This window comes from Python bivittatus, unplaced genomic scaffold (assembly GCF_059951505.1).
Source record: "Python bivittatus isolate LINGU-HERP-01145 unplaced genomic scaffold, Pbiv_v1 ctg000440_np1212, whole genome shotgun sequence".
Taxonomy (NCBI): Eukaryota; Metazoa; Chordata; class Lepidosauria; order Squamata; family Pythonidae; genus Python; species Python bivittatus.
The window spans coordinates 5,223,120-5,235,820 of NW_028277063.1; the positions used below are offsets into that span (position 1 = coordinate 5,223,120).

Genomic DNA, 12,701 nt, shown 5'->3' on the forward strand with positions numbered 1-12,701 from the left:
ACATGGCTGGCATATACACCCTTCAAGGAGCACATGTGTTTGCTTCTGCAAACTCTACATATGCAGAGCAAACAGCAGCTGCGCTGGCACCTGGCCAGTAGGTGAGGCACAAGCAGATAGAGAAACTCTGTATCTCATCTGGCTGTGCATTGTTATAGCATTTTACATGTTATAGCATTTCCAAAAACTTAGGACACGTGGAAGAGGAAATGGGAAAACATTGCACATACAGTTCCCATCTAGAATCAATGTAAGCTGGAAAATCTCAAAAGGAAGCCAAACCTATCACCTCTGGCTGGACGAAATACAACCACAAAATACTATTTTTTGTTAAAATGATCCTAGGTGGTTTTTCAAAAAAAAAAAAAATACATCCAGGAGAATCTGCTGAATTGTATGCCATTGAACAGAGGTGTGTGTGATGTCTCAAGTCTTGGTCTGGATTCTACTTAAATATTGGTTTGTTCAAAGTATAAATGATGAATTGGAAAGCTGGTATTTGATCAAGAACAACTGAATCTTCTGCTCTTTTCCACCCCTCTGTCAAAAAAAGTGGGGGGGGGATAATCACAACTGCACCCTTCCTTAAAAGGTGGTTATACTTCAAAAAATTGAAATCATCTACAAAAAGGATTTTGATCACTTACAAAGCATCCTATTTAAATGCTAAACTTTATCCACTGCCCTTGCTTTGTTATGTCCTTGAACAAATCATAACAAAATGCCAGACTCATTTGTTAAGTGGTAAAAGTTAACAAGCTCACATGACTGTTATGAGATAAAACAAGAGGAAGGCTAAAGGAATTTGAAGATACTAAAAATGCTTTTGAATTATTGTTTTTATTTTAAAAAGGGAAGTTCTGTTTCCAAGTTCTGTTTTCATTTGTTATACAACACTGCATACTTAAACCAAATGAAAAATTGCCATGAGGGAGGGAGCCTTTAAGAGAAATGGAGAAAGCAGGCAGAGACTATCTTTGAAAATTGCCTCATCTGGACTCTCTCACATGTCATCCATAGGACCTTTACCGTCATGAGCCCTTTGAGAAGAATCCCTGAAATATCCATTTAATTAATCTTCAACTTTTAAAAAAATAATTGTGTTTGTATTCAGGATTAGGGATATCAAAGTAAGTTACTTTGGCAAGGTTGGGATCCTAAAAGGTGGAATGATATTGACTGACTGACTGGATTTATATTGCACCTTTATTTTAGGAGTTCCTGTCTAATTTTCTCCCTGACAACCCTATGAGGTATTCCTGGCTAGGGAATTCTGGGAGTTGAAGTCCACACATCTTCACGTTGTCAAGGTTGAAGAACACTGCACCAAGATATCATATAATTCACACTCCCAGCATCTGTTTTTGATGCCAGGTCCTGACTAAAAAGTTTGCAAATGCAGTCACTAATATTTCTGGGTAGGGCTGTCAATCTCAAGGGAAATGTGATACCCTCCAGATGTTTTGGATATTCATTTCCAGAGACTTTGCCATTGTTCACGCTAGGTGGGCTAATGAGAAATAAGGTCCAAACACCCACAGATTGCTTATCCCTTCATTAGGCCAAGACAGTTGGGATCCAGCCCCTTCCCAAATTGAATAATCCTACTTTACAGGCCTGCTCGGAGAATTAAAGAGGAGGCTTTAATCAAATATTAAATTATTAAAGCCTAATATTTTTGGAGAAAGACAGGAACAAAATATTGATGGCAATCATACTAATTGTTTTGTTGCGTGCCAGCACCAGAACCAGCCAAGACAAATATAGGCCCCACTTCTTCTACATATTAATCCAGAGAAACAAGGGATGATAAGGCATTTCACGGTCAGTGATCAAAAGTTGCCAGTTAAACATTTTCATTCTAACAAAGGAAGCTTTTTTAAAAAAAAACAGATTTAGCCTCAAGGTCTAGTTTACCTTAGGCACAACTGTGTGAAAAACAGGTCTGTGCTGTTATCAAAGGTTTAATGTGGAATGTTCACTGGAACTGAACTTCAGAATCTGTTTGTATTGCCAAGGCCAGGACCTCTGCAGCCACTGTTCCCAGCCTGGTGCCCTCCTGCAGCCCTGGAAATGTGGTTATCAGAATTTGAGGTTGGGTGGGGGGGAGTCCTGGAAGTTGCAGTCTCTTTATCTGGAGGGCATCAAGTTGGGGAAAACTGATGAAAAGTAACATAAAGATGGGGTTTAAACTGATCTACCTTGGCAAAAGTCTTCAAGCTCAGAGTGAGCAACTCTGAACCGTTTTAATGTTTTGTGCCTCAGGAGGGTCTCAGATGGCATTGGCAGCGAGGTTGCAGATAACGTGGAGTTGAAATTTTCAGCCCAATTCTTAAGTTTGGGGGGATTCAGTAAAAACATGATTTAAGCTCCCAAAGTCTTAACTAATCTTACTCTGAGTTTTTCTTTTTTAACCTTCTCCCCAAAGTCACACTGCTAACAACTGCCATTTTGCTGTTGAACTTCAGGAGTGCAGTTTTGGGGTGCAGAGGAGTAAAATGGAGATAGAGGCTGAATCAGCACACAAGTTGGCAACTCTTTTAGCTCCATACTTCTCAGGAGTTTGAAGAGGTGCTGATTCCCCCTCCATTGCAATGTAGCTTTGCTGGGTTACTGTTTCAGCCCTGCACATAATTTCATGCATTCGCACACGCACACTTCCTTTCCCTCCCCTCAAGAGACCGGCTGCAAACTGCAGTGAAAAGTTGGTGAGCAGGAAGCAGATATTTTGGTTTCTTGCCATTATGGTTTCCTACTGGTTACGTCATGCCAATCAATAGGAAAAGTGGGTGGGCCTCCTGATTTCTGCAAGCCGGGTCTTTCCTGGCCAAGGATCAGCCGTTCCACCAATGAATGATTGTTGCCTACCGCACAACTGCTAAAGTCAAGGCAGAGAGCTTTCTGGAACGAGAAAAAGAGAAAGCCTCTTCATTTCTGTGGTGGATCAGAATTTATTAAAGCTTCAAAGGGCCACCAAGCTCTTATGATTACAGTATTTTTACCAGAACAAACCAATGCAGCAGGGTAACTGCTCCATTCAATTTCATGAAGCAAACAGAGCAGAACTCCTCCCAACTGCACTTTGCAATTGGCCAAAACTGTCCCATCTCAGAAGGCTCTTGCTAGCTGTCAAAATCAGAATTAGGGTCTTGGTGGCTCTTCCTCCCATAACCAAGTTCAGCTCCACCACTCAGGAAAAGGTTGATCCCGGTGCAAAACGTAGCATCAGAAGCAAGGTAGAGGGCAGCTTTTGCACACTCTGCTGGAGTCCCCATCCGTCCCATAAGCTACACACACAATAGAGAAGGGAAAGAGGGAAATCAGGACCCCGTATTCAGGGAGGCGCACACACTGCCCTGATACATGTATTCTGGGCTCCTGATTAAAAAGAAACATGATTCCAGCTCTTAAGGTTATAAGATGAGCTTATTATAGCTCAGTAACTCGAACAGGGGTCCCAGACATGGTGTCCACAGGCTCCAATATATCCACATATGCTTCTCTTTATAAGTACTAGAGTCTTTCTTTTAATTAAAAGTAAGTACATAAACTGCAAGCCGGCACTCTGAAAAGCCTCCAGCGTCACCTTTATTTCCAAGCATACCAAGGCACCACAAGAATGTTTAAAAAATAAAAATGATGTGTGGTTGCAGCCTGTAATTTGGTTTGGAAGCATGTCCCTTGCCCATTAAAGCCAAAAACAAAGGGAGGCCGAAGTTCAGGTTTTTGTTTCTGTTTCCTACCTCTCCATCCTTTGTAGAAGTTGGAGGAAGGCAGGTGGAACAGCTGTTGTTTTACTGCTCTATGACAGTATAGTTTTGTATTTTTATTTGGCTTTTGATAAATGGCTACAAACATGCCCCCCCCAAAAAAATTAGCTCCTCAGCCTAAAATGTTTGGGGCCCCTGAGCTAAAAAGCCAGGCTAAGGAAGAACCAGAGAGTCTCACAGAGCTTCTCCATGATAATGAAAGCAACAGCTAAATAGCTAGATGTATGCAGGAATCCTTAATGTGCACACTGCAAGAATCTTGCTGTTCTTGCTGCAAGAGCTTTGGTTGTATTTCCACAATGTTTATACATGGACCTCTGTACTATTATCTTATGTGTAGATCTGTACTGTCCAACCTTACAGTCCCATTTTCCCACAATGCACTTGCCTGAGCATCTTTGCCTTCCTTGATCATTGCCTCTGAATTGGCTGCCTGGCTTGCAAGCTTTTCCCATCCAGGAGTCCAAATATTGCTGGGTGAGATGCTAGAATTCCAATAGTTAAAGATGGTTGATGGGGAAAACATAGTGGAAGATCAAGCAAATTGATCCACTTTTATGTAAAAGTGCTTCGCCATTCTGTATTTTTATTTTTACAAATGTAACCTCATTAAATTAAATCAAAACTGCCTTAAATATGCTAGCTCAGAGGTTGGCAACACACCACCTATGGGTGTCAGGGCATCTATCACCTCCAAAAGTGCCATGTGCAAATTCTGAAAATAATTTAAAACACTTTTCAAAAAATCAAAAATAATTAAGAGGAATATCATGGGTCTGCCAAGTATCACACAGTATTGTAAATCTTACATTAGAATTATAAGATATCATGAGAATTCTGTGCATATTTATTTGGAAGCAAATTCTGCTGATTTACCCTCAAGTAGCTTAGCTGTGCCCCACTGGATCGGATATCTTGGCTGATGTGAAAAGCTAAATTGGTATTTAGTTAGTCCTTGGAGGGGAGACAACCAGGACATTCCTGTAAGCTAGATTTTTTTTTCTTCCTAGTGTTTTTCCTGCAGGTTGAAGGGTCCGCTTTTCTTGGATCAACCAAATATTGATCCATTGGTTGTGACAGGAATTGACTGCCGTCTCGTCGCCCAAGCCTGACATCATGGGCTGAGAGAAAGGGACTGGCCCAAAGTCACCCAGCCGGCTTTCATGCCTAAGGTGGGACCAGAACTCACATTCTCCCACTTTCTAGCCTGATGCCTTAACCACTAGACCAAACTGGCTCTCAGCCTGTAAGCTAGATTGGGGTAGTAAAAAGAAATACATTCTAGAAAAAGGAACTAGCAAACCACTTCTGTAATCTTCCCAGAAAAGGATATATCTCTAGGAATCAAGGAAGATTTTGTTCCATTGTTTAAAACAGGATCTATCTATCAGTCAGTCAGTCATCTCCAGGCAAAACATGGGGACGCAGTAGAACGCAGGAAGCTGGAAACAGAAACACCCAAGCCAGCTCAGGTCCCAACTTCTCTGACTATGCTTGATTTAGGGAAAACATTCTTATGAGCTGCTCCATACCCAGAAATTGTACCCAATGAAAGTTGCCCATTCCTGGATATCACAGTGATCATTCCAAGCCCACTTACAGACAACTGAAAACATCCTCTTCAGACTTCTGTGCTAAATGTGTAAAAAGTCAGAAATGAAGCAGATCTGGACAGTATGGATGGGACCAGGGAGCCTATGCCTGAATGGAGCTATTGATCTCCATTCTATATTGCTTTTCTATTTAGTCCCTGAATTCAATGGCATTTCCAGACCTATGTGTGAATACAACCTTGACCAGACATAGATGACTAAAGTAGGGGACAGCTGCCTTTTTTCTGGAAAAGGCTGCATCCCCTTGGAGTAATCTGTGGAGAGCTGCATTCCAGTTAGTGGGTGGATCAACCATTTTCTTTCCTTTCCACATCCTCTTTCTTTCTGCCTCTTATTTCTCCTTTCCCAAACACTGCTGACAAAGGGATATATTCTGCCAAACGTCTGATGCTAAGAGCTGCACAAAATCAGCAAGGGCTGCATGTGACCAGAGGGCTGCAGACTGCCCATCCCCCCCCCTAAATTACCCTACTCTAATGCTGTTCTGGGGGGGGAAATCATTTGTTGAACTCTGGAACTAAAATTCAACCAGGATGTTTATCACAAGACATTCTCCAAAGGCCATGTGCACGAACAATTGACAGCAACCATATTACCTGTTGACTCTAACGCCATATTGGCTCTCATCTATAGCCATAGCTTTAGTCATTGCAACCACAGCACCCTGCAAATTGAAGGCATTAAGAAGTTATTAAAGAATCAGCAGCTTGATCAAGCTACAACTTCTCTCCTATCAGGCCAGCTTTTCATATCATTATAATGATCGCCATGCTTTGCTTCCCCCTGCGGTGCAAGCTCCACAGAAGCAGGATCTGATAGAAAAGTTTATACTTTTTCTTGGTGACACTAGTAATGATCTTTAAATAGTTTCAGGAAACCCTCACCAATTTAACACTCATTTGCTGGTAAGCTGAAAATAAGAGCCCTTTAGCTAATTAAGGGGCTCTGCTTCTTAAAATGAATTTGCAGTAGCTGTTTGAATTCTAAGGCAATTTAAACTATAGGACAAAAAAGCTCCTCCACCCCACCCCACCGAAGGTGCTTCTGGCAGTTTAAACAAGATGACCAAATCAGAAAAATAAACCTAGCTGCTGCGTACAACTCTTGGGAGCTGCTCGATACAGAGGAATGAGCACATGTATTTTCACTGGCTGAGATGGTATGACTTGGCCGCTCTACATGGGGGCAGAATGGAAGGATGGACCTATGAGACCAGGACCTTTTGCTCTGGATTACCTTGGTTGCCACATACGGAACAGCTAACTTTTGTCCAAAGTGGCCAACGATACTTGCAACGTTAACGATGTTTCCTTTTGTTTTCCGGAGATGGGGCAGTGCAAACTGTTAACAGCAAAATGAAGAGACATGGTGAAAGAGAGTAGAGCTTCCTGCCCCTTTCACTTGCCCATTTCCTCATCATGGAGAATGTAGGTAGGTATCTAGGCAGGGAGGGAGGGAGGTCTGTATTGCTAGCTCCTCAAAACTCTGCATCAATCCTTGATCTATAACTTCAGGGTGAGAAAGGAGATGTAGACAATACCAGTGTGGTAAAAAGCAACCTTATATGCATCTGTGGCTCCTGTATGCATATACAGAAGTATATATGTCTGAAATGCTACCTTAGCCATTAAGAAACAGCTCACAACGTTGAGGTCCATGAGACTGCGGAACTCTTGTGCAGACACATCATCAATTCTTTGATCAGGAGGATCTGTTTGGCAGAGAAAAAGCAAAAGGATTTTGCATGGATCTATACAGACTGCCTTCCTGCCCGCTGGTGGATGTATTTTGCTTTTCTAGCATGGCTGGCTGGGGAATTCTGGGAGTTGAAGTCCACTCATCTTAAAGTGGCCAAGTTTGGACAACACTGACCTAGATCAATTTGTGTACCAAATAAAAGTCATGCTTAATCAACTTTGTAGTGTTATCCATACTGGTTCTCTTCCTTGTTTCTCCAAGGTGTAGGACTGGGACTGGGGAGATCTACATTCAAATCTCCTATTGACCACAGCTGACTGGGTAACTTTATACTAGTTATGCTCTCTGTCAATCCAACTATCTCTCAGGGTTGCTATGGGGATAAAATTAGAGGAAACTTTCACATATTGTGGCTTAAGCTCTCAGAGAAAAGGCAGGATATAGATACAGCAAACGAGCAGACAAACCCATTTTTTCAAGATATGCCAGATTTCAGTTTCCACCATCTGTGGCTGAAGGGGTGATGAAAGTTGTAATCTAACACACAGAGGTCTGCAAGGACTCAATGTCAGGAACTCAGTATCACTGATAAAGCACCCTCAAACAAGTTAGAAACAATTGACAAAGCCATTAAAATAAACAATATTGTCAGTATTACTGGGACGAGTAGCAGCATTTTAGATGGTTAGCTAGACAGACCCAATCATTTTGGAAATGACTCACGCCCACCAGCGTTGTTCACTAGGCAATCTAGCTGTCCGTACTGTTCTATAGTCAGCGACACCAACCTCTGTAGAGAAAGTACAGGGTAGAAAGAGATTTCAGGGATGTGGAAGGAGATCAAGAGGAGAATCACATTATCTGGTTCTTTAGGAACTTCTTGAACATCCAAGCCTGAGCATAAGCTTTTGTTATCAGTATGAGAAATGTGGACTGTTGCAGGTTACTATAGGAGTAATAATGGAAGGTAGATCAAAGGCAATTCTCCAAGGATGTGGCCTGAGAACCTGTGATACAACCATCTTCCTGAAGCTAAGTGGGTATGAGTCTGGTTAGTATTTGGATGGGAACCATGTGGGAATCCTGTAGATGATATTGATAGGTAGGTAGATAGATAAGTAGCTAGGTAGGTATCACATAAATGTATTTGCACAAAGTAAAGATTAAAGAAAAGTAAGGTAGGGATATACAATTAGTGAGAATGGGGAAAGGTTTGGCATGTTACTTATTCCTCCATAACTATTACTCAGAGGAGTGTTGTCCCCAAAGCTCTTTATAGGCAGGGAGTTGCTATTGTAACTTCAGAGCTACTGGTAACCACTAGTTCTATACATTTACCCAAGAATCAGGATAGTATAGATCAGTGTTTCTCAACCTCAGCAACTTTAAGAGGTCTGGACTTCAACTCCCAGAATGCCCCAGCCAGCATGCTGGCTAGGGAATTCTGGGAGTTGAAGTCCATACCTCTTAAAACTGCTGAGGTTGAGAAACACTGGTGTAGACAGTAGATACACATGGCCCTTTGAGCTGCTCCTGTGCTAGGTTTACCCACTGCACAAAGTCATAGTTTCTTTTAACTACAATTTGTTGAACAAGGTAGAAAAGTCTGATTTGCTCAGAATACTAAGCCAGAAGCCACAGTTTACAAACCACAATGGCTGAGTTTGCATTTCACGCTAAATCAAAACCAAATTAGTCACATGAAGTTTTAGTGCAATGTGTGAATCTAGCAGTTACCTTTCAACTTCTTTCAACTCAGCATTGTATCAGAAACAAATGCTGCACTGAAGGATCTGGGTGCGTTGGGGAGGTTGGGGTGGAATGCTTTGACAGTATGAACCAGAAGCGTTGGACTTCAATCTGAGAAGTTCCACTGCAGAAGTAAGAGGAGAAATGCAGAAGTTCAAGAAAAGCATAAGCTCTGGATATAGGAAAGAAGGCCATCCAGGAAGAAAAATGCACAAGGTAAGGAAGGTTAGAAAACAGATAACAGTTTGGGTTTAGCAAGGGAAAAGCCAATTTCAGAGATGGTATAGACGCTCCTCTGAAAAACAGCCACTTGCTTCTCTCAGTTCCAGCCTACCTTCATGTCTCCTTCACAGAGGACATCACAGAACACAAAGTGACCTTCTCCAGGTCCCCCACCTTCTGCAAGTTCCCTCTCAAGAACTTTTCCTCTTTCCCCTGCAAAGAGATGCAAAGTGGGCTCGGTGTTCCAATAGGGAAATGCAAGGGAAGAGTAGCCATTTTCTCCAAGTTCTTTATACCTGGTGTCTTTATCTGCCTCTCTAGTTCCAGCCATAGTCCAAGGGAGGTCACTCACACCTGAGAAACTGATTTCCACCAACCCCTGAAACAGTTTTCATACCAGGATTTGAAAACATGTGGCCCCGTAACTTCCATAAAAAAAAATCTGCTTTTAGAATACAGTAGGAACACTTCTAGTTATAAAAACAACAGAGTCCATTGGAGTTGGGTGGCTACAACAAATCTGAATAAATAAATAAAAATGGGAGCTGCTGGTATTGCTACATTGCCCCAGGATCTACTCATGAATGGCATTCTCAGACACAACCCATTGTGCTAAGGCTTGTCCATTTTAATGACAATTTACCCCTAAGTTCACACCACTGACAAGACACCTCACCAGACCGGTAAGCATAATTTCTGCTGTTGTTTTAATCCTGGAAAATTCACAGCCAAACAGTTCTACCTACTATTAGGACTAGCACAGCATTATGGAGTTAGAAAGGCCAATTAGGCTGCCACGGCTAATTGCCTACTTAAGGAAGGAAGGAGTTCAAACTACAGCAAGAGATAAAGGAGGGCTGAGAACTAACGCCAACAGTTAGTGCTAAGTGCAGATATCTCTTTCCCTCTTTTTTATCAATATCAATGTATTGTTCAAATCCAGAAATGGTTTAATTCAATAATAAAATTAAATATGTAGTCAGAACCTAAGCCAAAGTTATATTAGTGAGCCTTTGACGATAGGTCAGTGTGATCAATTCAGCATCATGCAGGATTAAACTGCTGCTCAGTTACAAAGGTCATGATTATATCCTTTGCTATTCCTTAGGAAGGATCACACATCCCTTTTTCCTAAATGAAAATCATCTCCTCAGAAAAATATTATATTGCTTTTGTAGCAAGCGGGCATGCCAGTGTTTTGGTGAGTGCTTTATTTTTCTGGCCAGATGCAGAAAATCTACAGGTTGATTTTTCTCATGTCTTCCATCTTTCTGCAAAGGTACACCTGTTGAATTTGTACTTCTAGCAGAGCCCAAGAAGTAGACACACTTATCTTCTTTCATCTAAAAATGAGAAAGAGTCTGACAGCAGCTTTTCAGGCTAATGGATCTTATTAAGCATAAGCTTCCATGAACTACAGCTCACTTCATCCGTGATGCATGGAGTTCATCATTCTTTCATCTACACATTTTTTTTCTTCTTCTTCCTTAAAGATTTCGTATCCTCCTACTATCCAAACCTGCATTTTCCTTTTAGTCAGTCAACCTGATTAGCTAAGTTGAGAGCAGGACTATAAATCATCAAGTAGAAAGCAAGGATAGTGACAGAGCTTCTAAGTCTCACCTTCTGATGCTGGTGCACAGAAGACCACTTTGGCTCCATGATGAACTGGAGAGGAAAGGAAACAGGGTAGAATATGTTCAAGAAAAACCCCAGTGGCTTAGTTCACAACATCAATTGATTAGGAATAGAGGAAAGTGACATAGCAAGTTATAATACAGATAGTCCTTGTTTAACAACCACAATAGGGACCAGAAAATTTGTTGTTAAGTGGGGCAGTTGTTAAGTGAGTCATGCCCGATTTTACAACCTTTTTTACAGTGGTCATTAAGCAAATCACATGGTAGTTAAGTGAATCATGCAGTCGTTAACCAAATCACGTGGTTCCCCATTGATTTTCCTTGCCAAAAGCTGGCTAGGTGGGTTGCAAATGACAATCATGTGACCCCAGGACACTGCAACGGTTGTGTGAGTTGGTTGCCAAGTGCCCAAATTGCGATCACGTGATCACGGGGGTGCTGCAACGGTTGTAAGTGCGAGGACCGGTTGTAAGTCCCTTTGTTTAGCACCAACAAATGGTTGTTAAGCGAGGACTACCTGTATTGGTTGCTCTCACCCAGTAGCAGCTTATGAACATGGGAAACTATTACAGGTTAGACTATTGGTCCATTAAGTCAATACGGCCTGGATCAACTGGCCATAGTTTCAAAAGGCGTATGTTTCATTACCTCCCAGGTAAGTGGCAGCACCTAACTGACCCTCACTGATCTTGAAAAATAAGCAGAGTAAGGTCTGATTATTATTTGGAAGGGAGATTACTAGGGAATCCCAAGACTTCGGGCTAGACTAGGATATTGGAAAACATCCCAGAAGGACATGGCAAGCCACTTCTGAGTTGATAACATGAAAACTACAAGTAATGTCCATTAGTCAGCAGGAGCGAAGGTTGACTCGAGAACCTTTCCCTTTATACATTTGATTAAAGTTAACCAAACCAATACAGTAATCATTAATTCCAAGCTGGGGAATTCTGGGAGTTGAAGTCCATGCAGCTTAAAGTTGCCAAGGTTGAGAAACACAGTACTACTAGTTAATCTTTGAACAGAGGGGCTCAAGCTAAGAAGGCTGAACTCAGTGTCAGACCCTGATATTTAGGAAAGGTACACATTCCAAAGTCACACAGTTCACACAAAATACTAAACCCTCTGATTTGGATTGGTTGGATTCACACCAAAACACCGATTACAACAGGGAACCTTATTTCAACCAAAATAAGACTCCTTCTTTTTCTTTTATAGCATCTTAAAGGCTAAGAAATTTATTATGGCAGAAACCTCTAGTTCAGTGTTTCTCAACTTTGGCGACTTCAAGATGTGTGGACTTCAGCTCCCAGAATTCCCAGCCTTGGCTGGCTGGGGAATTCTGGGAGTTGAAGTCCACACATCTTGAAGTCGCCAAGGTTGAGAAACACTGCTCTAGCTGAATGGCAACTCTGTTCAGGTGGCCTGTAGTCACCTGCTGACAATAAATGGGATTCTCTCGAACCTAGTGGTCTTTGCAGCGCAGACAATCATGCCTCTGAGCACGTACCAAGCTCACGTCTTTCACCTCAAATTTCGTCTAGACCCTCTCCAGTCTAACACTGGAGGACAAGGCTTCATGCCAGACGCTGCACTGAAGATCCGAAGACTTCCCTTTGTAAATCCTCCCTGCTCCTCTCCCCACTCCCCACCACCCACTCCACCTCCCGCCCTCCCTAATCTCACCAAATTCTCTCACGATGCCTTCGCCAATGCCGCTGGTACCCCCCGTTACTATGACGACCCTGCCCGGGTACCGCTGCCCACTTGCCATTCCAGCTGCGGTCGAAATCGCTCCTAGTTATCAAGTGATTTTGCTAATGGTTGGACACAAAGTATCAGCGACATGTGATTTCAACCCTTACGCATGCTCCTTCTCCTGCGGCATGCTGGGAAGTTGAGTCTTTTTGTTCTCTGCTGTTTTTAATGAGGGAAGTAAATTTATAATCATTCGCTCCCACGTTTGGAAGAGATTACTCCGAAGCAGTAAGTGAGAATTGGACTGCAGA

The 12,701-nt window shown here is 42.1% G+C and overlaps 1 protein-coding gene across 1 annotated transcript; it reads right to left on the bottom strand.

The window, feature by feature from the left end:
* Positions 1 to 2,919: 2,919 nt before the first annotated feature.
* Positions 2,920 to 12,487, bottom strand: HSD17B14 (hydroxysteroid 17-beta dehydrogenase 14). Its single transcript, XM_007442918.4, has 9 exons — positions 12,379 to 12,487; positions 10,676 to 10,720; positions 9,165 to 9,265; positions 7,805 to 7,871; positions 7,003 to 7,094; positions 6,620 to 6,724; positions 5,980 to 6,047; positions 4,159 to 4,255; positions 2,920 to 3,287 (listed from the first exon to the last, which is right to left on the bottom strand). The coding sequence occupies exons 1-9, from the start codon at positions 12,464 to 12,466 to the stop codon at positions 3,123 to 3,125; spliced, it is 828 nt and encodes a 275-aa protein (XP_007442980.1). The 5' UTR covers positions 12,467 to 12,487; the 3' UTR covers positions 2,920 to 3,122.
* Between the last annotated feature and the right edge of the window lie 214 nt (positions 12,488 to 12,701).